Genomic DNA, 25,427 nt, shown 5'->3' on the forward strand with positions numbered 1-25,427 from the left:
CAAATTCACCAAGACGGAGGATAACAGAAATGACTTTGTGCGCAGTACCGGTGTGTGCCATTTCGGAGTGGAGCAGGAGTGGTTGATTAGAAATAAGAGGTTAATAGGGTACTTCAGAGGTTTGAAACCGTTGTGTATTCGGCGTAGCCTAATGTTTTTGCCGGCAGGATTGAAATGAAAATACAAAGCGAACCGTGGTGTATATATTCCTGAGACGACTGATATCTGTATGCAAGGTTCTCATTACGCAAGAGTGTCGCCAGTGTCTGCCTTAAGTTAAGGCAATTGATAGGGACGCATCACGAATTGATAGGGGCGCATCCGCCTTAGGGACGCGCCAGCTTTTATAACATCTGATTGGGCCAAATTTTCCAGACCCATAAATACTTCCCCGTGAAGGCGGTGAAGCCAGCTCTCTTAACAAGCCTAGTTCTTCCTAGTCTAGAAGCAACTACGTCAGGCCAATCCTCTCCAGAACAGGTCGCGTTTAGGTGTCAACTCAGTATTATTTACGATAAAGAATCAGAACGATTCCATTAAGAGCAGCTATCTACGTCTCTTTCTCTTACCGTTATTGAAGGAAGAATCTCCTCGTCGCTATTACGCAGCTCCCATTGACTTCTTTGTCTCCGAATACTCGGTTGCGTCCTCCGTCCACTAGCACGTACTCCTGTCGTTCTCCCTGCTCTAAGAATAGCCGACTGGCTGCGTGTCTGATGCTGATTTGGGATACTGACTTGGCTGCTGGCCTGTTGGCTCGCATCGACTTCCAGCCTCGCCAGTGTCGACTTGTTCCGGCTTCCAGGTGGCCGACCTCGTCCGCGCTCTGATGGGGCTTCGCTACTGGCTGGTTGACTTGCTTCCAATTCCGTTTCAGCCAGAGTCGACTTGTTTCGACTACCCGGTAGTGGACCTCGCCTACGCTCTGAAGAGCCCTGGCTGTCCGGTTGACTCCTGCTTGACCTGATGGCTAGCCTTGCCGGAACCCCCTGTGTGGTGTTCTTGGGCCTGCCACGGAGAGCAGTGGCAATCTTGGGGTCGAGAATCCGTCGGTATGGATCTTGAGCGGATGATTCTCGTAGTCGCCATCGTGGATGGACCTCCCATTTGGTGAATGGCGTGGCAGACCCCAACTTCGAGTAGACCTTGTGGCAACAAGGGATCCCGAGCTCAACCGAGACCGAGCAGTCGTCATTGCAGTCCCCGAGAGGCTCCGGGAACGGATTCTTACCGGTCGGCATCGCTTTGCGAGCTAAGCGATATTGCTTGTTGATCAGCCCAAGGCCCTTCGACGAGATTGCTGTCCGGAGTTCGCCAAGATACTCAGAGCCGGACCCCATGTACTCGCGAGCGGTGAGGACCTCATCCGCTGCGCAGGCATCGCCAAAGTCCCGCTCTTGGTCATTCATCATGTCCTGCATAGCCTCGACAAGCCGATAGAGATGACTCATACCATTCAGAAGATAGCTCTTGATGTTGTTGTTGCTGGCTTCTGTCCCAGATGTGACGCGGATGCCGAAATTGCGGTACGTCCTGATGAAACAGCGGGCCCACTGGGCTCTTACAGGCATGTAGGTTCCATGGAGATACCGCAGGATAGCTCGCTGGTCGTCAAACTCTTTGCATAGGTTTCCCCATGCCTTCTCGTGGGCCTCCTCAGTCTCGGCAAACAAGACGAGCTTCCACATCATGAGAACCCCTTGATAGCTATGAGGGATGACCTCAGATGTTGGCGCATGGACAAACTGTCGGTCTTTGGGGCTTAGCTTAGCCTGCGTCTGTGGGGCAGAATCATCCCCCTCGGGGTCATCGGGGCTGCTACTCCTATCGCGGCGGTCCTTAACCCACTTCTGCTTTGACTTGAGCAGGACGTTCGAATTGATGTGGTGGATATAGAGCTGCTGCTGTACATCGGGAAACTGACCGTTCAATGCGGCTTTCATCTGGTCGTCGAAATCGGTAATGATAACGTCCGGTTGTCGGATCGAGTGCTGCTCTGCGAGCTGTCGAATGCTCTCGGAGAGGAACTGGAACCCCTCCCGTCTCTCATTGTCGATCAATCCGAAAGCTGCATTAAAGACAGAACCAAGGCAAGTTTGTCCTGTTGCCTGGAACAATGGAAGCTTGAAACGATTGGTGTTGTATGTGTTGTCAAAGCTGATGACCTCGGGAAACCGCTTCCACATCTGGAGACAGTAGGAAAATGTCCAGACAAGACCAACGAGGCGGTTCGGCTCATCATCCGCCCACTTAACGACATAGGGAACATCTTTCTCATCAAACAGCTTGATCAGTGCTGCAGTAGGAGTGTGCCCGTTCAATTTGTCTCGATTGATGAGAGCCCGGGCGTTGTAGATATCCCTCTGCGTGAAGGTTGACTCGGGGTGTTGCTCTTGGACTACAGCCCGTACGTCACGGGCCCGGATACCGACCCGACGGCTTATTGACTCAATGGTTGCCCTGACAGGTGTAGTGAGTCGTCTGTGGGAAGGATGCGCAGACGGTCTAATGCTGCGATCATGGTTGTGTTGACTGTGTTCCGGATTCGAGTGCTGACGTAGAACCCATTTGCCCTCTTCTAGAGCTTCGGCAATCACCATCCACTTACATCCGCACTTCCGAGACTTCCGCTGCCGAAGACCTGCGCCTCGGCTGGGTTTTGGGTCTCCATACCGATCGCACCGAAGAGAATACCGGATCTTCCGCCCCTTGTACGAACGGCCGTTGTGCTTTGCAAAGCCAAATCCATTAACGTACTCCACAAGCGAGCCGACCGCACAACCGAGCCGATCATTCAGATTTTCACCTTAAATCGTGATTTTAAAATAATTCTTAAAAATTCAAACTCAGCCTAAAATGGCTGAAATCTTGGAAATAAGCTAATTAGTAAAATACCTAACGTACTCCACAAGCGAGCCGACCGCACAAGCGAAGCGATCAAAAATCCCTCAACCTCTCCTCTTTTCATTTGATCAATTATTTCTCAACCACGAAATATGTCACAATTAAATAATGAGGCAAATATCATTCTTGCTCTTCAAGCCCTTCAAAATGACCCAAAACTACGTATCCGGCCCGCTGCAAGGATCTATAATGTCCGTTATACTACTCTTCATGGTCGACTTAACGGCATTCCTGCTCGATGCGATATCATACCGAACTCACGTAAACTGTCTGATCTAGAGGAACAGATCATTGTTCAGTATATTCTCGACCTAGATTCGCGCGGGTTTCCCCCGACTCCGCGGTGTAGAAGAAATGGCCAACCGACTGCTCGCCGACCGCGATGCATCACCTGTCGGAAAGAACTGGGCTTCTAACTTTGTCAAGCGACACCAAGAGCTCAAGACGCGTTTTAATCGTAAATACGATTATCAGAGAGCTAAATGCGAAGATCCGACCCTTATTCGCGAATGGTTTGCGCTCGTGAAGAACACAATCGCGAAATATGGCATCAACCTAGCTGATATCTACAACTTTGATGAGACTGGCTTTATAATGGGCCTGATCGCAAGCGGAATGGTTGTCACAGGCGCGGAAAGGCGTGGAAGACCGAAATCAGTCCAGCCTGGAAACCGGGAATGGGTTACAGTCATCCAGGCGATCAATGCGGAAGGCTGGGCGATCCAGCCGTTCATCGTGGTTGCGGGCCAATATCACCTCGCCAGTTGGTACCAAGAAAGCAACCTCCCGGGCGATTGGGCTATTGCCACGACTAAAAATGGCTGGACCGACAACGAGACGGGCCTTGAGTGGCTAAAGCACTTTGATCGGCACACAAAGGCCCGATCAACCGGTGGCTATCGTCTTCTGATCCTCGATGGCCACGAAAGCCACCACTCGACTGACTTCGAGACATATTGCGAGGAAAACAACATTATCACGCTTTGTATGCCGCCTCATTCATCTCATCTGCTCCAGCCTCTTGACGTCGGGTGCTTTGGACCGCTCAAAAAGGCCTACGGTCTGCAAATAGAGCATCTGATGAGATGCTCTATAACCCACATTTCCAAGACTGACTTCTTTCCGGCCTTTTATGCTGCCCACGAAGCCGCTATGACAGAAAGCAATATCAAGGGGGGTTTTAGAGGAGCCGGGCTTGTTCCTTTAGACCCGGAAAGTGTCATATCAAAGCTTGATGTGCAGCTACGGACTCCAACACCTGTTGAGGAGGAAGCGAGCCTCCCCAACCCTTGGGTCTCAAAGACGCCAAAGACCGTCCTTGAGGCTGGCTCTCAGTCTGAATACCTCAAAAGACGAATTAGAAGGCACCAGAGCAGCTCCCCGGCATCTATTCTTGAGGCACTTGAGTCATTTTCTAAGGGAACGAAGGCAATAATGCATCAGATGGCATTATTAAAGTCTGAGAACCAGATCCTTCGACAGTCAAATGAGGCCCTTAGCAAGCGGCGCAGAGCAAAAAGAACCCGCCTGCAAAATAGAGGGAAGATGACTGTAGATGAGGGTAGGGAAGCAATTGATCAGGTAGCTGTTGATACGCAGGGAGTGGCCGAATCGTCGAGAAGTAGTGGTCAAGGAGAGTCGGCGCGATCGAAGGAAAGGCGTTGTGGAACATGCGGCAAGACGGGTCATAACGCAAGAACATGTCAGATAGTTGTTGCGATGTCTGGAGAAGAGTATAATGATTGATTTTAATTAATCAGAGGCTTTGTTGTGTTTTTATTTGATGATTTTTATTGATGGTTATGATTTTTGATCGCTTCGCTTGTGCGGTCGGCTCGCTTGTGGAGTACGTTAGTTATAAGTAATATAATATTGCAACTTATAACTCATAGGACTATTAGAACTTTTATTACTATAGAAAATAGATAGGAATGAAAGTACTTTTTATTTGCACTCTTTTAATTAGACCAGACCTCCTATTTTAACCCTCATGAAGCCTTAACGCACTCAAGGAGATAAATCTTGACACTAAATATAACAGTATTACGTGAGTTACTGATTACTGATTGATTGATTAGAAGCTTACTGATACTGATATAATATCAGTATCACTAAGTAATCAGTACTGCTTGATAACTGACTGCTTGTTGAGAAGTCTGTAGTTGGTGGTCTTGCTATAGAGGTTTTTCTGCAAACACAAGCTTTCCAATACTCTATCGGCATATTCCATTGACAATGCACCATCTTTAACGCCACAAGGCTTGTCTCCGCTGGCTTTCAGCTCAACCTCACGCTCATTGTCGTTAGTTGACCTCTAATTAAGATCGCTCACATGGCGCCGGCAAGGGGAAATGGCTAGTCAGCTCTCTTATCTGACTCGAGCGACAACAGCCGAGACCAGTCGATAACAGAGCGATTGGGGCAGACCCCGCATCAATCAATCAAATTCTGGGGGTAATCGAAATTCCGCGGCTCTGGCTGGCCCGTGCCACTTCTGATGACATTGCCCAGCTGATAAGGGCGTTGGCGCTAAGGTGACGAGTTGGTGGTAGTGGCTTGTTGATGATCCTCGCCGAGGCAAGCAATTGACTCTTCTGACATTCTTACTACAGCCTCTCATTCACAGTCTTGGATACTGTGAGCCTCATTTACTCTTCCGAGTGGGTTGGTGCCATTGAACAACTCGCGACAGGTAGCTTGCGACTGCAACTTTGAACAACGTGTCGCATGACTCGTCAGACGGTGCCGAGTCTAGACTCCCTGGTCCGCCCATCCTTGGTCTCTCCCACCATCACGAGGCCCAATGGACCCAAGGCCCTGCCTCTAACCAATAGATAAAACCCTCCCCACACCGCCCCTCTTTTTTCCCCAGGTTTTCTTTTACCACCCCCCAGATTTTTCACCTCGGGTTCAGCACTGTTGAAGTGCAAAGCGTGTGTTGGCGATGATTAAAGGTCTAAGTTGTGTGTGTCTGTGAGGAGCACGGCTCACTACATAATATCCACATCCCAGCCACCAGCAGATCGGACCATCTTAGTCATACGGTCTCAACAAGCACACATTCAAATGCCCTTCTCCTCGATGACGGCCTCCTCCTCCTCTCCTCTCCTCCTCCTCTCCGTCGCATCAGTCAGGCATGACAAACCTCGTCCCGAATGTCTGGGCCGGCGTCGTTATCCCTATGCCCTTTGCCGCGCTCGCGCTCATCCTGAGGCTCAAGGCGCGGCGCATGACGAGGATGGGCATGGGCTATGACGATGGCTTTTCCATCGCTGCTTGGGTGAGGCTGCGCTGCGCTGGTTTTGTGAGACATTGTCTTGCTGACTTGAGCAGTTCTTTGCTGTCGGGTACTCTACCATTATCCTCATATGTGCGTCTTGGAACTCTGTCTCACGTCGCAGCGTGCTGATGCAGTGTTAGGGGTAGAACACTTCAAGCTTGGCCAGAAAATCGGCCAGTACCCCCAGTCGCAGATCGACTATATCCTTGAAAAGTCATACCTAATCCTATGGATCAGCGAGTTTCTCTATTCCTGGTCAATATGCCTCTCGAAGCTCGCCGTCCTCACCTTCTACCGGCGCATGTTCCAACTCTTACCCATCCGATGGCCGATCCTTCTCCTCATGGTCGCGTGCGTTGTATGGATCCTCATACGCACTTTCGTCACACTATTCCGCTGCTCGCCCGTCCAGTATTACTGGGACAAGTCGATACATGGCCGCTGTACAATGGATGTGGCGAGGTACTATTTCGCAACGGACTTGACGCACACTTTGCTGGATACTCTCATTCTGGCTTTGCCTATATTCGAGGTTTTGAGGATGAAGCTCCCGTTTGGGCAAAAGATTGCGGTTGTCGGCCTCTTTTCTTGTGGATTTTTGTATGTTTATCGGCCTGCCTCCAAGACGCTTGCTTACACTATCCCAGCGTCTGTATCGCCTCGGCCTTTCAGATCATCCAGTCTCAGAACTACGACCCCCATTCTCAAGAGCTGCCATATCAGCTGACACTTGCAATGGTCTGGGGGAGCGTGGAAGTCCAGTTGGCTGTTTTCGCCAGTAAATCCGACCTCAGAACGCGAATACCCTCCGTCCTTCACTCGCTAACCACATTATCCAAGGCTGTCTCCCTCTCCTCCGCCCAATCTTCCGCAAACTCGTCCCCGGCCTCTCCACCGGCGACAGCTACGGCACCAGCCGCCCCAGCCTCGCACTCCATCCATCGACAAGTTTCCGCAACACAGTTAGGAGCCCGAGGGATGGGGAGACTTCTGACACTAGTTTACCGCGTGCGTTTTCCCGTCGAGAGGACGACGCGCCGAGCTTACCAGGCTCGAAAGAGAACAATTCGAGCTCCATGCGGGTATTTATAGATCATAGAGAGTATCGCCTGTCGAGCTTGCCGGGGTCGCATGGGAGTAGTACGTTGCGGCCGTCGCAGAGTAATGACTGGTAGATATTTGGTATGTAGCGAGGAGAGATGTTTCAGGAGATGTGCTGACTTTGGTATCCCCTCAGTTGTGCTGAACCTCCCGCCAGGTCACGGCAGGGGGTTGCAGCTAATTAAAATGCGTCATGTCAAAGATACCTGTTGTTCCCCCTAATTTAGCCTATGATAGAAGTACCAGCAATCTCTCGAGTTACAAATCGCTACATCACACTGCTCACATCCCCAAATTGACTGGCGCCTTCTTTTGTTATAGCTCACCGGCGCCAAAGGCCTCCTTGTACCTTTTGACCTTGGCTGCCCTAATTGAAGCCCCTTACAAGCAGGGCAATCCGACTTTTTACCTCTTCGGACGTGTTTATGTTGTGTCACGGGCGTAAATTCGACCCCGGCTCGGAATGCCTGCCTTGATCGGCTCTGTGGATGGAAGGCCTTGAAGACCGCGTTGTAGAGGCATTCCCTCCACTTCTTCTGACTCGTATAACGGCTCCAAGCCGGCTGCCCGTGTAGCTGTAAAAGGAAGCTATTTACAAGGACCACATCTAATAAGAAGGTCCAAGCAATAGCCTGCCAAGCGCCCCGGTGGATAGGATGATCATAGCCTAGATATGACCTCCTTTGGTCGCCTCGGTCAATATGATTCATTTCGTCGTTGTAGGAAGCCGCAATAGTAGGGATCGATATAAGCTTGACCGGCTCGCCACTAAAAAAGCGCTGTATTGGCCGTGCCATTGGGGTCTTCGTTGACGGTCTCTTCCTCCAACGATCACATCTCTCATCGCCAGTAAAGACGGTTGAAAGGAGCAATACGAGGGCATTATCCTTCCAAGCGATCTGATTGACCTAGAGAAGTAGAAGAAGACAAATTATTAGCCAAATTGTAAGGAAGAATGTCGAGTCTTCCTACCTGATTATCGGCAGTTGGGATGACCTTGAGCTCATTGAATTGGAAGCCTGACTTCCCTGCCTTATCGGCCTTTTTGGCCTCTACAAGATCTTTGTAGATGCCACAGTTAGGCCGGGCTGTGCCGGTTGCACCGTGGCCGTGCTGATGAAGGGAGCGGAAGAGGTCCGGCGACGAGAAGAGGTTATCCACGAAGACGTGATATGTCGGTATCGGCAGTAGGTTAATCAGGGCAATAACGACACTTTGAGTCGAGTTGAGAGCTATGATCTTAGCCCCGGCTTCCGTAGCCACGTAGATAACTTCTTCAACCTCGTCGGCCTTATCAGCCGTGCTAGGACCCTTGCTATTTCCCTTGCTTTTCTTTCTTTGTGATGCCGGCTTCTTCTTCTGAACTCCAACAGGGCCGTATTTTGCGCCGGGCTGGTGCCATATCCACCTCATGAAGAGGCCTAGCTGGGCGGCTATCCACACCTTGAAGCCTGTGTCGATAGGCTTATTGGGGACGTATGCAACTTGCTTATTCCTTCCTGTATATTGGATCATAGCCTCGTCGACGGCAAGATGCGTGCCCGGCTCACAGAGCTCTGTTGTTGCAAGTTGAACGTGCCGAGACCACGGCTCAACGCATTGGAAGACGATAGGGAAGTCGTCACCGCCACCGCCGGTGAATTTAGTATGGTCAAAGACGCGGATATGACGATAAAGAAGCTGAAATCGATTGTAAGTCATAAACTTGATAATCGAGTGTTCAGGCCGCTGGTCCTCTAGCTGAGAGGTCTTCCAATGGTCTTCTACCGTTATTTCGCTATGGGCTCCCATATAAATAAGGATCCCAAGCCAGATATATACCTCTGCAGCCGTGACTGGCTTCCAGGCGTGGAGGCGTGACTGATCTGTTATTTCGTGTTCTTGGCTATCAATAACGCCGCTTTGGATAAGGCTGCTGACCCAGTCATTGGTGTACTTGACCCAGTTATTGACTAGGGAAATGGGTATAAAGTGTTGGAAAAGGGACAGCGGGTTCTGGGGCAGCTTATTGATGAGAAGCTCTCGTCGCGGCACCTCGAAGGGTTGAAAATCGAAGCCTCGGTCTTCGGCAGGCAGAAAAACCGGTCTCCGGGTGCTATCACCGTCATGCTCTTGAAGGCTATTATCTTCATTGATAAAGCTATTATCATCGTACGGGTTGACTGCCTCTATAGGTAGTGATGAAGGTATCGATTGAGAAGTCATCGTTGAATTGAGAATGGTTTGTATGAGGATTTAGATGGTGATGATTAATGACGCATCGTGTGGTTCCCCTCATGTACCTTCTTGACGACAGGGGTGGTGTGGGGCACGGTACGGCCGGGAGGTCCTCGACAATTGAAGGGATAGTGATTGATTTTAAGTAATTAAATGCTTTGTTGTGTTTTTATTTAAGTTCTTGTATGGAAGGTTAGGAAAAATGCGCCGCATGCTTATCATGTACGTTATACGTTATCAAAATCAATTGATGATGTTTTGGCGGGGAATTGGCACGAATTCCTTTCCTAGATTAAACTTTTCGTACCCCTCTCTGCCCCCGGATGATCGGGATCATGTGGGGCGAGGTACGGCTTGGAGGTTTCCACGCACTCAGGAGATAAGTTTGTGTGGGCAGTAACCCACTGTGACGGTACAAGAGCACGAACGAGGTCGAGTGCAGCTTGGGCAAAATGATTGTTTACAAGGAGAGAAAGAGATTCGTAAGGAAAACTCCGACTTAAGCTATTTACACGATACGCATAAAATGGGACTATTCATAAAGTATGAAAAGTCACATGATCGTTCCCTCACTACCACCCACCATCACCCCGACTACTCAAAGAGCTTCCAACACCACAACTCCGTCAATTTGCAAACTAAAAATACAAGGAAAATAAAATTCTACTCGTCGTCTTCTTCCGAGTCTAGATCTCCATCCAGATACTGTTGCGAGGGCCGTCGTACCTCGCCGACTGGCGCCGTGGAGGCTCTTCCTCACTCTCTTCCTCCTTTTCTTCTGCTACTACTATGCAACTGCCCTCTCGAGCTGTACGCTGTCCCGGCATTTGGTTTCGTTGTGGAGCCACTTCTGCAAGGCTCACGAATCCTTCGTTCGGATCCTGGCGTACTTGGCGGCGTTTCGGCAGCGATGGACCTCTGATCTTTGGTCTTCAACTTCTCTCCTTTCTTCTGGGCCGATGATTTCGTCACCTCAGCAGGAGCGCATATTCCGTAATCCTTTGAATAGATGAGCATTCACGTTCTGAATGCCCTTCTCTGCAAAGCTTCTAGGTCTTGGACTCTTGTTCTGGATATACCGTTTGCAGACCCTGCAAAATGGATTGACGTATTAGATAATCAAGCCTGATCTTGATTGAATTGAATTGATGTCGGTCAATCTAGTCAACGCAGTTGAACAGAGTTGAGTGGTTTGCATCCTTGGTCGCTAGCGGCTCATCATTGACTATGTGTGAAGCAGCCTGGCTCTGGCCCATGTTAAACTATCGTCACGGGCTACATCTCTTGACTCCGCGCAAGGGGCTGTGACTGTTACAAGATAGTGTTGAAAGTGTTTGAATTGGCCTTGTCTTCTGCAGGAATCAAGGGCCTAAGCCCCAGACACATATACACAAAATACCCTTCAGGGGTTGGCCGACTTCCTCCCTGGACCTGTGGCCTATTCACTCAACAGTGATGATGATAGGGAAAAAAGTTGGCCACCACATCCGCGACAAACTTAGAAGCACGACGGTGTTGTACCAAAGGAACCAAAACAACAAAACGTGACATTACTCAGTCCATACAGGAACAATCCCGAACAACAACCCCCCCCAAAAAAAGGAAAATCTATCGAGCAGACCCGAAGGTCCAAAGCTTCCTCCAGATACTATCTTTCTTCTCCTCTGAGTTCTCTTCCTTGATATTCTGCCTGCCGACAATAGTGAGGAACACTTGGTCCAGCGTCGTCGGACTAATACTATAGTGTCCGATGCCCAAGTGGCCCCTGTTCTCCTCGAGCAGCACCACCAGGTGGCCAATGGCGCTCTGGCTGATATCCTGTCCCGAGTTGACAATCTCACGCTCGTCGTGACCCTGAATCGTGGCGAGGACCTGGCTTACGCGGACGGAGAAGCGGATCTGACCGTGGTAGGTCTTTTCGTCGACGTCGGCCGAGGGCAGGATGTTGCGGATCCACCGGATAACGTGGTCCATTTCCTGGTGAGTAGTGCGCGGCGCCGTGTTAGACACGAGATGGATATGAAGACTATCGCCGAAGCGGTGGCGGAGGTCATCCGGTGTTCCCAGCGCGAGCATGCGGCGGGCGAGGATACCAGCACGACCAGCCAGCGCGTCAGCCTCCTCCATGCTGTGAGTGGTGAGGAGGATAGATCGGCCGGGCACAGTAGCGGCAAGGGTCTTCCACATGATACGCTTAGAAGCTGCATCAAGACCAGAAGAAGGCTCATCAAGCAACACCACGGTAGGGTTGCCCATCAGTGCAATTCCGAGACTCAGCTTGCGCTTGTTTCCCCCGGACAGAGCGTGGGCCATGCGAGTCGAGAAAGCCCCCAGACCAACAGCTTGCAGGACGGTGCTCACATTGTGCTCCACATCGGGGATGCCTCGCACCTTGGCGTAGAACTCGAGGTGTTCCCTAACTGTCATCTGGTCCACGGCGTCGAACTGGGGACAGACACCCAGGTTGGCTCGAGCATCCGCTAGGTTCTTGATGACAGATGCATCCTCCACAAAGATGTCTCCACCATTGCAGCTGGGCTTGATATCGCCACGAATCATGGAGATGGTGGTCGACTTGCCAGCACCATTGGGACCAAGAAGGGCAAACACCTCGCCACGCTTGATACCAAACGTGACGTTGTCAACGGCCGTGTTCTTACCAAAATTCTTTGTGACATGCATGACGCGCAAACCGTTTTCGTTGGAAGCATTGCTTGTGACCCGGCTGAGCTCATTTGCAATCTCTTCGTCAGGTTGCTCGGCGTCTGACTCGGGCTGCTTGGGACGGTCAAAAAGAGCACGGATAGATGAACCCGCTGATCCCTTGTCTAGCCAGATAAGCAAGCCAAACAGAATGACAGATTGGACAATGAGATAGACAATAGGGCCACCATAGTAAAGGATACCGCCGGGATTATGAGAAAGATCGTCCCCGTCGCATGCAGTAGAGAACAAGTTCAGGGTCACGAATAGCGCTCTTAACGCGGATCCAATGGGAGCGACGGCAGAAACAACAAAGTGGACAATGAGCAGGCTCGAGTCGATTTTTGTGACGGGGGAGTACGTGATGACGCACATGTAGGCGATCAGGTAGAACAAGAAGAAGAAAGCCTGCCCGGCCGAGGCCCAAGCGAAGGTTGCTAGCTGGGTCTTAGTGAAGAGTGATATCACGTACGACATCAGGGTAGAAGCCAGTCCGTACAAGGAGAAAATCAAGAAAATATAGCCCAGGTGGAACCAAATGTTGGAGACTCCGGCCCACAAAGCCGTCACAATCGCGGAGCTGGCGACAACGATTATGAAGTCGAATAGAAAATAGGCTGCCCAGAGAGGGAAGGGACGAACACCGTTTGAGTACTCGAGGGCGCGGACAAATCGGCGACGTTCCATGCTCGGGTAGAGAGCAAAGAAGGCGGGATAGACGGACAAGGCGATGCCCATATAGACGAGCAGGTTTAAGGCATCACCGGTTCTGGAACTGAATGGAACCTCAAACCAAGACCAGGTCGTCGCGATAGTGGTGTTAGTCAACAGCACATCAAGATACTGCTGAGCCGTCATGGGACTGGTGATAAACAGATTGGCAACCCACGCGAGGGTAGGGGCCTGGTTCTCGTCTCCCAGCCAGAACGCCGTCGTGACATTCTTGCGGTTGCTCTTGATGAACTTTTGAAAGGCATCAAACGTGTCGACGATCTCGAGATTTTCTAAAGCGGCCTCGCCTGCTGAGGAACCTCTACCCATGCACTCGAAGAGGGGTGCGAACAAGCGGGCGGCGGTATTCCGAGCTACCTTGGACTGTGGCCCGACCAGGAAGATGATCTGGTCGTCCGGGTCGATCTGGCTGAAGGCGTCCTCAGTAGTCGAGTTGGAGGCTTGGTCGGCCGGAGAGCAGCCAGTTGGGTCCTGGTCTTCGATGAAGAGCGATGTCAATGCAGCAGCGACGATCGGGAGAAGGAAAGCAATGAGGTACGGGATGCAGTTCCTCTCGAGGATGGTGAAGCGTTTCTTGAACAAGATGATGACTTGTTTCACGTATCCCACGCGCTGTCCAGCCAGAAGCTTCAGGCCTTCGGGCTCACTATCCGAAGACTTCTCGGTAGATTGAGCCTTTTCGGTGCCCCTGAAAGCCTCCTCTTCCTTGATCTCTTCAGCGACTTGCAGGAACACGTCTTCGATAGTAGGGCCGGAGAAGCGGTACTCCCTAATCCCCCGGTTTCGAGTTCCTTGATAACAGCGGCTGCGAGCTGGGACGTGGGAGCAGTATACGTGACAAGATCGAACGCTTCCGTCTTCCTGACTCCCTCGAAATCAGGGCTTTGCCAGAAACCTTGGCCCTTGGGAACATTGACTCTGTATCCACCACCCAGTCGGTCCTTGAGCTCGACGGACGAGCCCTCGGCACGGAGTCTACCCTTGGAGAGGATGGCAATGTGATCAGCCAGCAGATCGGCTTCGTCCAAAAAGTGGGTGGTGAGAATCAGAGTTCTTCTACCGCGCTCGGCTAGCAAAATATCCCAGAGCTTTCGCCGAGACAAGGGGTCAATACCACTGCTGACTTCGTCGACGCAGCAGACGGCACTCCCACCAGTAAGCATCATTCCCAGCTGGAGCTTGCGCTTCTGGCCACCAGAAAGTGTCTTGGCGTAGGCCTTTCGCTTTTTCCAGAGATCAATGGCCGTGATGAGATCGTGGATTCCTTGTGTCGTGGCTCGAGCTCTAGGTGCCTTGAGATGGTTGAAAATGCGGATATGCTCCTCGACGGTGAGGTCATCCCAGAGGACGTTTTTCTGCGGGGCGATGCCGAGGCCTCCAGAGCCGTCAACAGTGATGGATCCGCTCGTCAGCTTGTTCATGCCGGCGATGGCATCCAGAGTAGTACTCTTGCCACTTCCGTTGGCACCGAGAAGGGCGACAATTTGACCTCGCCCAACGTCAAAGCTCAAATCATTGACAGCCATCACAGGCTCTTTCTTTGTGCTGCATCGGTTGAAGAGGCGCGAGAAAACACCAGGGCTGTAGACCTTTGAGAAGTTTCGCAGCTGCACGGCATTATGTCCCAAAGTATTCACGTCGTTCTGCCGCAACAGCATCTGGCGGCCCTTGGTTGAGTTGCTATAGAGGAAGTTCTCGATGAGGGCACCAAGTAAGGGATACGCGAAAATCTGGATGATGATGAAGATCCAGAGGACAATGCCGGGAAGCTCCCAGGGACTGTCGGGAGCGGACTCGACGATATTTGTAGGTCTGCCCAGCTCCTCGTAGCGTGCCATAAAGGTGATGAAGTAGACATATGAGCAGGGGGTGAATAGGAGGGACAGGATGGCGACAGCACCAGTGCCAGGGGAGCTGATGGATTGGGCGAGAATGCCGAGAAGAGCGGCGGCCAGAATGGCCGTGATACCACTTAGCTGGGCCTTCTTGAAGAAGGAGGCAATTAATAGGGCCATGGACGAGAACGCGAAGCCAGAAATGATGTTGAAGACGATGGGAATAACGACATTGGTGTTGGCAAAGACGCCACCACGAATAGCCAGTGAGCCCACAACCCAGGCTGGGGTGTAGATAAGGGAGAATGACAAGTGGTGGGCGATGAGACGGGCGGCCTGAGCCATCCACGGCTTGGGTACAGGCATCATGGCATCGATCAACTGCGACATGCCGCTCTCGCGCTCAGTTGCAACAAAGCCAGTGAGGTGGTATGTAACCCAGATGACGGTGGTGATGAAGCCGACGCCCATCCAGCTCGTAATGATGTTCTGGTAGCCTTCGCGAATTTCGTCTTCGTGCTCCTCTTGAGTTGTTGTGGTGAAGGGGTACTCCAAATTGTCATCCAGAGCATCATTGCGTGAGTCGTTGAGACGAACAATGATGGCGTCGACGGCGCGCTGGACCGGGAGCAAATAGACCTCACCGTCATTGTCATTCTTTTCGACATCAATCTGGCCAACACTGGCAACGAGGGCGCCATCGGTACGGATGGTGTAGTTCCAGAGACCACCAAGGCCCTCGTTTGGTGAAGACCGCATGACAACGGCACCGAAGCAAGTCGATATGCCGCGGAGGCTGCTACGACATTCGTAGACGAGATCCTCCTCGTCCGTCACGCGGGCCACTTTCATCGAGCTGGATGCATCCGAGATCTGGTCAGCGAGGCGGTCGAGGACACGATCGATCTCACCACCGGAGTGGCCGCTGTTGACGAGAACAAACTTATCGCGCCCACTTCCATCGGCATTCTCAAAGGCCTGGGCAAGAGTCTTTACAGGGACGGGTTCACCAATGCCGTACCTCGCAGGCGGGACAAGGAGGTTCTTTGCGAAGCTAAGAAAGGAGGAGAGGATGACGGGGAGGAGGAACGCCATCCAGACGCAGAGGGCGAGATGACGGAAGATGAGAATGCGGATGTTTTTGCCCCAGAGGGTCATAACTTGGTTGAAGAAAGTCATGATGGGCGAGCTTGACGGGAGGGACGGCCCTGGTCGTAACTCGTCGCAGTTTTCGGAGAGAGAGTATATGATATAGGTCAATTATTGTATGCAGAGGATGAGAGAGTGGTTCATTCGAGGTATGAGGTTGATATTGGCTTGAGATAGAATTCCAAAGACAAGGAAAAACAGAGAGGATATGACAAAATGAAGGACAACAGCACGGTGTGTCCGGCTGCTGTTTCAACGCTGTAGCCACAAGCACAAAGCCAATGCCACTCGAGATAGTCGCCGACAAGTGCAACGATCTCAAGTCAAGTCAGGCCACGGCGAAGCTCGTTGCAGGATCAAAGTGCAGCTGTTTCGAGGCTAACAGCAAAAGTCGCATCGAGAGATGTGGTCAACGGACATGGAATGTGTCGGGATATTGAGTCCCGGATGGTTTATTTAATGTTTTCCGGGGTGAGTGCTCCACACCATCCGCTGGCCAGCCCGGTTTTTAGCGGACGCCCTAGCGGCGTTGGTAGTACCGCGCACTTCATCAGCTCGCTGTTTCCTTGGTGGGATTTTAGTGGGTGTGGCGCCGCAACGTGGGTGTGCGCAGCCGCCGCCAAGGTAGACAGCGGTACGTCGTGGCGCGACGCAATGACAACTTCTCGGGTCATTTTTCTGCCTGGGTCTTCAGAGAGGAGGATCTGACTTGATTCGACGAAGCAATCTGAACCATCATTTATTCATTCATGCGAGGCATTGTATTTCTTTGCCTTGTGGATGCGCAAATTCTTTCGAGGTTGCTCTGATTTTTGCACCGACCCTCTGGCCGCTGCATCGTGAGGTCGCCAGCACAACTCCATGGTGGCTGGCCGTGTTGGGAGTTCTAGACCCAGGCAGCTATAATTTGGCACCGCCATTTCGAGGCTTCAAGACACTTTACCGGGACACAGACGATGCGCGCTGCCGCCACGCGCGATACTAGAAAGGGGCTGAGCATCGCGTCAACCAATAGGACCCGCAACCGGACATTGGGGTCGCCGGCCAACGGAGATTGCAGTGAAGGCCATCTTTGAATAGCTTCGTCCAAGTGCCGAACCCGCAAGCCCTTTTGGGGAAGCTCGCCGTATACAGCCTACGCCAAGGCATTTTCCCACCAGCCTGGGCTGAGGGCAGCTCCCCGCATTCCTGCCGATTTTGGGCTTCTAATTTTGCACAATATTTTCATAAAACGTTCAAGGTCGCGACTCTTGATTTGTGTTCAAGCTACATGCTGCCGTCTTTCGCTCCGAAAATGGTTTCAATACGACGAGCTGTTCGATGCATAGTGTCGCCTCTGCTCTATTTCGGGCTTCTTGGCTGACCAGCCTCATTCGTATAGGAATGTGACAGATTGCTTTTGATGAGATACTTCTTGAGTCACAGGGTCTCCCTTCTCCCTTCAAGTCGGCGAGACTGCATTCGCGATATGCCATTTTTAACAAAGTTTACGATACGCAGTATGCAATACAGTAATATGACTCAGCACTTACGGCAACTCTAAAGCATCTACAGTTGGATGAACATCGTCCATCGTAGTCTCGGCGCTATCTGAACCCGAGGCACCATCGTCAGAGAGACTGAGCATCCATTATCGCAAAGTAAGGGAAACGCCATTGCAGTGGACACGCACTGGCTCTGGACAACATTCCGGGCCTCACCGCTGCACTCACAAAGAATGTTCCTCCCCGTGACGCAGTAAGCCGCCATCACCGCCGCCACAATCAGCGCTTCTCGTTTGGCGCTTGGCGGGGTAGTTTTCGTTGGAAAATGCCGCGGGCCGCACTCAACTGTCTGAACACTCACTCGGACGTGACCGAGAACGGTTCGGTTCGGGTCCGAATGGGCCAGGAGGCTTGCTTGCCAAGATTGAGCAGAATGAAGAAATCGAAAATTCGATGCCTTGTGGCACCATGGGATGGAAATATTGGCTTGGCTCTCCACAGGGCTGCTCACTTACAAGGCAGTTGTGGCACGAAGCAGTGCGCCGCCAGACATCCTCGCACCTCTTGAGTTCTATACGAGGGTATAGATCTTGGCGGTGAATAGCCACGATTCTGACATGCCCAATGAAAGACTTTCTGAATCAGTTTCCCTAAATTAGCAACTCTTCAGCTACAAGTTACTACGGCCCAGAGCCACCAGAATTATACGCTATACGAGCTCTCAGCTCTTCATAGATACGTCGATTGCTTTCTTTTGATAGTAAGCAGGAGGCTAGGATTGAGGTCCTGATGCGAAACTGGCATCTGAGCGGAATCTCTAACATCTGTGACCGGTTATAAGGATATCAGAAGAGGCTATCCCCAAATCAGTAGATAATCCGCCACGGATAGCAGCATTAACTCCTCATATCGTATAAATCTTTATAATAATCGTCGTTAGTGGCTTTCTTTATATATCCTGCGGGTCAACAGCTTTAATTATTGCCTAGATGCTTCGAAGAGGTTATTACGGCCTGAAATACGCCTCATTACATGCCCGCTGCACGTCACACCAGGCCCCACCTTTTCTACCAACTACAAGGCGCGTCAGCCGCTTACTCACACGGCCGGAAGCGCTGGGAGCCCATAGGCTCGCGGTACCCGCGAATTTAAATTTCGCGGGTACCGGCGACTGATACACTGGCGCCTGGGCGCGTTTTCTGACTAAGCCCTTAGAACCCGCCTTCACATCTCCTTGCTTGCGCGAAGACCTCCAACGCGTACCCCGCAGGGGTCTGATCCAATGAAAATGAAGCTGTTGAAAGGTACTTCTTTTCCCACTTATTTTCTATGGTGATAGAAGTCAAAGCAATTTGCTGAGTTACATAAAGGAACATTGCAAAGCCCGCAGCCGTACCTTGATTTCGGCACCTTCTTCTTGCCTCTATTCCCGTCAGTCTCCACCAAGGCACGCGCTGCAGCTTGTGATCTCGCAACACCACAGCGATGGCCCTGACAGGCGTGGCAGGGACTATATTTGGTACGGCCTCGATAGATAAGCTGATGGCCCGGGTTGCTGAGATCTTCATTGCCGGACCTATATCTCTTCCTTCCCTCACAGGCCGGACTGTAAGCCGCGATGAGGGCATCCACAAGGCAGCTTCTCCACGCCGCTTGTGACCTGTATCTCTTCCAACTTGGGTTTCCGTATAGCTGCAAAAGATAGCTGTTGATGAGGGCGATGTCAAGGAGGAAAGTCCAGGCTAGAGCCTGCCAAGGGCCCCGACGAATGCGGTGATCATAACCTAGCGATGCCCTCAGTTGGTCTCCTCGGTCCACATGATTCATTTCGTCGTTGTAAGTAGCAGCAAAAGAAGGAATCTCGAATTCCTTCACAGCTTCCTCACCAAAAAAACGCTGTATCGGCCGTGCACGAGCTTCCATTGTGTTTGGCCGCTTCCTCTTCCGCTTGACGAGCTCGTCTCCCTTAAACACGGAGTCAGGAAGAGCACGAGGGCGTTATCTTTCCACGCGATTTGGTTGACCTGCCAAGCCAAGAGACAAATTAGTAAGGGAATCACACGTAAATTAGTCTTAAGACCTTGCCTTGTGATCAACTGTTGGGGCTATTCGAAGCTCGCCAAACCGAAGAAGGTTACGGCCGGCAGTGTCATCAACTTTGAGCTGTACGAAGGGCTTAAACATGCCACAGTTGCGGCGGGCTGTGCCTGTGGCCCCGTGGCCTAGCCGGCGAAGATGTGTGAAGAGATTCGCAGATGAGAAGAGGTTATCAATGAAGACATGATATCTGGCTTTTGGCAGCTTATTAACTAGGGCAATAACCACGCTTTGAGTCGGGTTGAGAGGCGTATATAGATCTCTTCGTCTCTGACTGCGTAGCTGACCAGGAAATTGGCTCTTCTTCCTTGGGTGCCGGCGCGGCTTCTTCTGAAGACCAACTGGTCCGTATCTCTTCTTCGGCTGGTGCCAAATCCACCGTAAGAAGAAGCCTTTTTGGGCCACAACCCAAGACTTAAAGCCGAGGGGCGTAGGTTTATTAGGGACCTTCGTTGTCTCGTATGACCTCCCTGTAAAGCGGGTCATACACTCATCCACAGCGATATTCGTGCCTGGGGTCCATAGCTCGAGAGACACACGTTGTATGTGCTCAGACCAGTCATCCACGGCTCGGAATACCTTCGGCAGCTGTGTATCGGCGATGTTGAACGGGTTGAAGACTCGTATGTGGCGTTGAAGAAGCTGGAAGCGGTCGTACGTAAGGTATTTGCGTATACTGTGGTCAGCGCCTTGATGCCCCAGCGAAGAAGTCTCCCAATGGCGGTGGATCGTAGATTCCTTATGAATTCCTATGTAAATCAGGATGGCAAGCCATACGTATACCTCTGCAACGGAGGTCTCGTACCAGCCTCGCAGCCGGCTTGCCGGGCCCAAGTGACGACTTTGGAGCAAGCTTTGAACCCAGGAATTAGTGTAACGGAGCCAGCTTTTGACGAGGGAATAAGGTAGGAAAAGCTGGAAAAGCTCTAGAGGTGTCTGGGGCAGTGACTTGACCTCTAGGTCTCGTGAGGGCATCTCCATAGGAAGAAAGTAGGCGCCGCAGCGTGTGGTCGGGCTGAACACGGGTCTGCAGGTGAAATCGTCAGGTTGCTCACGGCGGCTGTTTTCTTCTGTGATATAACTACTAGGGTCGGCGGCGTTAAGTGCCTGGCCAGGGACTGATTGGGAAGTCATAGGTCTCTTCAAAATGATTTCTATGGTGTTTTGGCTGTAATTGATTTCAAAGAGACCTCTCGTACCCCGCTCGTACCCGTGTCATTTACGTGAAAAAAGTGGGTCCGGTACGCGTTGGAGGTCTTCGCGCAAGCAAGGAGATAACATTTCGAGAGCTGAAACTTCACCGCTGAGGTTTAACTGTGCAGCATTAGGCAACCAAAGAATGCCTGCCAGAACACAGATGTCCTCGGAAGTGGAATCGCCTTATTGAACAATGTTTTCCTCTGTACCAAGGCTTGCTCGTAATTGAATGAATTAAAAATAAAACTGGCCCGTGCACGTTGTCTCACGCCCTTACAAAGTGCGTCGAATTACACTTTTTCGTCCGTGCACACGGTGAGAATCCAGACGGCGATCAATAGGGAGACAGGCACCCGTCCTTCTAAAATTGGACGGGGCCCGTCCTGGTTACTACATCAAGTATAGCGCCTCCGCTGTCGGACTTCCTAACGCGCAGATGACTGATCACGAATTTCTCACCGACTTGTTTCTGCCAAATGATGCTCAATATTGCCCAACCGCTTTTTCTTTAAGCTATGGTCGCGGTGTCGTAACTTCTTTCGTAATCGTTGAACTTTTTGGGGGTGCTGTATGCTCTGTCAATTGAACTTTGGCGCAGGTCCTAAAATCCCACCAAATCCCCACTGATTAGAGGGCATAAGTGGCGCTATCAGATTCGTTGTTGTACTTGGCCTTCACAGTGGTCTGCAGGCGGATGTAACTTGTCCAGGCAGAGGCAAGTGATCTTTCTGAGAAACCTCGGCGACGAAACACTAATCGTCCTTCGTAGTCCACCTTGCCTCTGGATCATCCTGCGAGCGAACATGTCTCAACCTAACGACTACACAGTCGGCTGGATAAGCGCCATAAGAACTGAATACGTTGCTGCACTGGTATTTCTCGACGAGGAACATAAAGAGCATGGAGCTGTGTCGCCTAATGACAACAACGCTTATACACTGGGCAAAATAGGGGACCATAATGTCGTTATTGCTGTCTTACCCGACGGTCAGTACGGCATATCATCTGTTGCAAGTGTCGCAAGAGACATGATTCACAGCTTTCCTAATATTAGAGTTGGTATGATGGTCGGCATTGGGGGCGGTGCACCAAGCAAAAAGCATGACATCCGTCTGGGTGACATTGTGGTCAGCACTCCTTGAGAGGGCAAGGTGGCGTGTTTCAATACGACTTTGTGTGACGGTCAAGGTTCCCAACGTAGTAAACCGTAACCTGATTTGGTTTATGTTGGCAGTTGTAACGGGGCGTAGTACTGAGCGTAGGGTGGCGAATCACGTCTGATAATATCAAGAAGGATTCTTGAGTAATCAAGTTGTATTGAAAGCTAGAGAGCCGAGTGGAAATAGGAGATGTGCAAATGAGTGACTTTATATACTACATCTCTTTTGCGGGAGCGACGTTGAAAAGTCGCTCCTTCCTCCAGGAGCGATGCTAAAAGTCGCTCCTGCGTGTTGGAGCGATACAGGGTGTCGCTCCTTCCATGATTGGTTGCTTACCTAGGGTCACGTGCAAGGACAGTGGCGAGTTCTCGTGTGACGACGGGTTGTAACACTTTGGCAAAACCATTCAAGATCAGAGCTTCAGGCCAACGGGGTTTCTAGATGCATCGATATCAGCTTTAACGAATTTAATTAAGTTTATTTTGGTAGAGAAATACGAGTTCAGAGTTGTGAGAGAATTGCGGTCATGATGCGCGAAAGGGCGGGTCGCCATGTTATTCCTATAATGTACTAGCCTAAGTAGGTTAGTCTAGGGTAGCCTATATATAGCCATAGGTCCCCTATCCCTCTAAAAATAAGGTTGATAGCTAGTGAGACCGGAAGCTATCCCTTCCGAATTTTAACTTTAAAACACTACTAAGGTTTTGCTAAAACTATGCTATAACTCGGCCAATTCCTACTCGGTCAGACTATATTATATATGGTTCGAAAGCTCGGAAAAGCAGCTTTCCGATGGTAGAGCTTTGGGCCGAATCGGCTTAACTTTAGGCCGGTTTTTCCTTATATTAAGGCAGCGTTCCCTCTTAGACTAGAACATTTCTATCTCTTTAAGCAGTCACTCAATCAATACAATAAGATAACGCTCTCTTTTAGCTCATTCTATCTATTTTATCCACTAGACCCACTTTTATCTCTATGCTCCCTTATCTAGCCAATCAGACCTTCTTTAGACCTGATTCTACTGCCTATTCACCTCCTTTATCGTCGATATTTTTCAGTCTCTTACAGTAAGGTAGTTGCACAACTCATAACCATGGCGCCAAGTGGCGTCGAGGCGTCCAACCAAGCGTTAGGCCATTTGCAATAACGTAGAACCGAAACGGCCAAATTCGACATTGCTGACCCGAGATAGCTTCTTGCTAGGGTGTCACGGCCCATGCCGCGATCGAATGCGTGTCGCCACACGGCACGGATCAACGTATTCCGCTCACTCGCACCGAGTGAGCGGGACCCATTTTCTCACTCCGGGCAAGTGAGAATGTAACACTATCTCACGATGGGCATCGTGAGATGCTCCCCAGACCCTGCCTATAAAAAACCACACAACATCCCTTAGACAGACACTCTCGCTACCTCAGCTTTCAATACAACTTGATTACTCAAGAATACTTCTTGATATTATCAGACGTGATTTGCCACCCTACGCTCAGTACGTTACGCCCCGTTGCAACTGCCAACATAAACCAAATCAGGTTACGGTTTACTACGTTGGGAACCTTGACCGTCACATAGGGGCGAAAAATTGTCGACTCTCAGGTTGAGGCCATGAGCGTTAATTAACTATTTGCAGAAAACAAAAAAAAACCTAGGTCCGACTTACTATCCCGCAATGAACCGACTCTTTGGAACTGGCATCTTGCCTTGTTCGCGGAGGCGCCTTGTCCCTCTGATGAGAACAATGAGACCGGTAGCCCTCAAATCTAGATGGAGTGCATCTCGACAGGCGTCTCTATCGACGAAAACACACGACGGCATGCCAGAAAAGATCGCATCCTCCATGGCAGCAAAGTCGAAGGAAGCCTCTGGAGATGACCAGCACAACAAATCGTACTCCTTCGGAAAAGGTTTCCTCCACTCTCTTGGCCAAGTCTACCAGGAAACATTCAAATCTGAGCTACCGCCAGCTCAGCTCCGGCAGATGGAAGCTGAAGCCTTAGACATCATGCAGCAGCTTGGCGACCGGACCGGCTCGTTCTCTCGCGCCATAAACTTCGAGTTCACAGCGTACATGGTAGCCCCGTACCGAATCCTCAAGGCCAGCGGCACATCCGTGCCCCAGATCCGCCAACTGCTCGAAGACGCGCTCCAGCACACCATGGCTTGGGCGTCGCAAACTGTCCGCAAACAGCTGGACTCGGCTCCCGACGCTTTCGAGAGCCTTGTGAAGGAGTCGAAAGACAAAGAGCGGAACTTCTATGTGGAGCCGGACTTCAAGCTTCGACGGGCCCGAGACATGCCCGACTCTTACAGCCTGGAGGTGCACAACTGTTGGTACATGAACACGCTGGAGAAGCTGGGTGCTCGAGAGATTGGACCTAGCTTCTGTGCCTTTGATAGGAGCTGGTATGCTCCCATCGATCCTGGGCGCCATGGTGTCAAGTTCACTCGACCGAGCACTATTGCCGAAGGCGCTGATCGATGTCGTTTCAATATCGACCGTGTAAGAAAGACGGCAGAAACGTGATCATGTCAGTATTTTGGGGAAACAGTTGAGCGATGATGATTGTTGTAAGAACCCTTTGTTGGCGTTGCTATTATGTGATATTTGTAGTCTTTGAGACACCTTACTCTTCTGAATTCGATTCTTGTACTGACATTGGTCCGTATCGTGATTGAAGCTGTAGATTCCTCTTGGCAGGTAGGTCTGCTGCCACGGAGTGACGAGACTGGACTGGACTGGACTCCTGCTACTCAAGGTCATAAGATCATGATAGCGGAAAGGAGACGCTGAGCTCTGGCATGGGATGAACTGGAATCGCAAAAAACAATGAGAGATGGCCGCGCTTAGAGTGGCTTCTATGACTGTCGAGTCTAATGTTCTGGCGGAACACTAATGAGGGCATTGTTGTTGGAAACCACATCGTATTACTAAGGCCGGTCTGACACACGGGCTGTATTAACTACGGTATCAGACTTGGATGAAACAGATCGTGAGGAACATTCCGTCACAGCTGACGAATACGATCCTATCCAAGGAAGGATAAAAGAGACCAACTTCAGTCATTCATTTAGTTAGAAAGGAAGAAGCTTTAATTTCAATCTCTTCTGGCTACAACCAATGTTGCACACTCTCAACCTCCGAGACTTGTCAACAAGCTGACACTTGCCTTGAAACGGTTTGGTGGATTAGTCAGAGCTATACAGACTGCTTCGTCATTTTCGCAGGACCCCGCGAACCTAGGCGGTCCCGCAGACTGCGGCAATTTACCAGCCGAGCTTTCTTCGTTGGAGCGCTTGCCTTCCTTTACTGAAGTTCGAATTCAATAAACCACGACTCACTCGACGAGTAGAACTAAAATAGCAGTGTCATATTCGGTTTTCGTCCATGGCCTTTCGTTTGACGTCTTAGGGCTCGTTTGGGATGCCGGCATCTCTGCACTCCAGGATTGACGACGCGAAAGCATCAACCATCCCCAGCCAGTGCTTCAAGTCGCGTTCCAGGAAGCCGATATGCCCAAATACGAATTTCTCGTCTCAAATGGCGTACCGGCGCCGGCTAACAAGGCCG

General features: G+C 50.9%; 7 protein-coding genes across 7 annotated transcripts; 3 read left to right on the plus strand and 4 right to left on the minus strand.

The window, feature by feature from the left end:
• Positions 1–243: 243 nt before the first annotated feature.
• On the minus strand, positions 244–2,671 carry MRS44_017104 (uncharacterized protein; the record flags this gene model as incomplete). Its single annotated transcript, XM_065617610.1, has 3 exons — positions 244–270; positions 669–2,552; positions 2,609–2,671. 3 exons carry the CDS (start codon positions 2,669–2,671, stop codon positions 244–246), a joined length of 1,974 nt encoding a protein of 657 aa, XP_065473682.1.
• A 380-nt stretch (positions 2,672–3,051) lies between these two features.
• MRS44_017105 (uncharacterized protein) lies at positions 3,052–4,650 on the plus strand (the record flags this gene model as incomplete). The annotated part of the gene is made up of 2 exons (XM_065617611.1): positions 3,052–3,165; positions 3,220–4,650. 2 exons carry the CDS (start codon positions 3,052–3,054, stop codon positions 4,648–4,650), a joined length of 1,545 nt encoding a protein of 514 aa, XP_065473683.1.
• Positions 4,651–6,040: 1,390 nt separating this feature from the next.
• Positions 6,041–7,276, plus strand: MRS44_017106 (uncharacterized protein; the record flags this gene model as incomplete). Its single annotated transcript, XM_065617612.1, has 4 exons — positions 6,041–6,184; positions 6,238–6,274; positions 6,325–6,784; positions 6,832–7,276. The coding sequence occupies 4 exons, from the start codon at positions 6,041–6,043 to the stop codon at positions 7,274–7,276; spliced, it is 1,086 nt and encodes a 361-aa protein (XP_065473684.1).
• Positions 7,277–8,167: 891 nt separating this feature from the next.
• Positions 8,168–9,490, minus strand: MRS44_017107 (uncharacterized protein; the record flags this gene model as incomplete). The annotated part of the gene is made up of 1 exon (XM_065617613.1): positions 8,168–9,490. The coding sequence occupies one exon, from the start codon at positions 9,488–9,490 to the stop codon at positions 8,168–8,170; it is 1,323 nt and encodes a 440-aa protein (XP_065473685.1).
• Positions 9,491–11,110: 1,620 nt separating this feature from the next.
• MRS44_017108 (uncharacterized protein) lies at positions 11,111–15,951 on the minus strand (the record flags this gene model as incomplete). The annotated part of the gene is made up of 2 exons (XM_065617614.1): positions 11,111–13,706; positions 13,772–15,951. 2 exons carry the CDS (start codon positions 15,949–15,951, stop codon positions 11,111–11,113), a joined length of 4,776 nt encoding a protein of 1,591 aa, XP_065473686.1.
• Positions 15,952–19,478: 3,527 nt separating this feature from the next.
• On the minus strand, positions 19,479–20,636 carry MRS44_017109 (uncharacterized protein; the record flags this gene model as incomplete). Its single annotated transcript, XM_065617615.1, has 1 exon — positions 19,479–20,636. The coding sequence occupies one exon, from the start codon at positions 20,634–20,636 to the stop codon at positions 19,479–19,481; it is 1,158 nt and encodes a 385-aa protein (XP_065473687.1).
• A 2,961-nt stretch (positions 20,637–23,597) lies between these two features.
• MRS44_017110 (uncharacterized protein) lies at positions 23,598–24,383 on the plus strand (the record flags this gene model as incomplete). The annotated part of the gene is made up of 1 exon (XM_046282452.2): positions 23,598–24,383. The coding sequence occupies one exon, from the start codon at positions 23,598–23,600 to the stop codon at positions 24,381–24,383; it is 786 nt and encodes a 261-aa protein (XP_046127025.2).
• Positions 24,384–25,427: the final 1,044 nt, after the last annotated feature.

The sequence above is a fragment of the Fusarium solani genome (genome assembly GCF_023522795.1).
Source record: "Fusarium solani strain SB1 chromosome Unknown bctg00000013, whole genome shotgun sequence".
NCBI lineage: Eukaryota > Fungi > Ascomycota > Sordariomycetes > Hypocreales > Nectriaceae > Fusarium > Fusarium solani.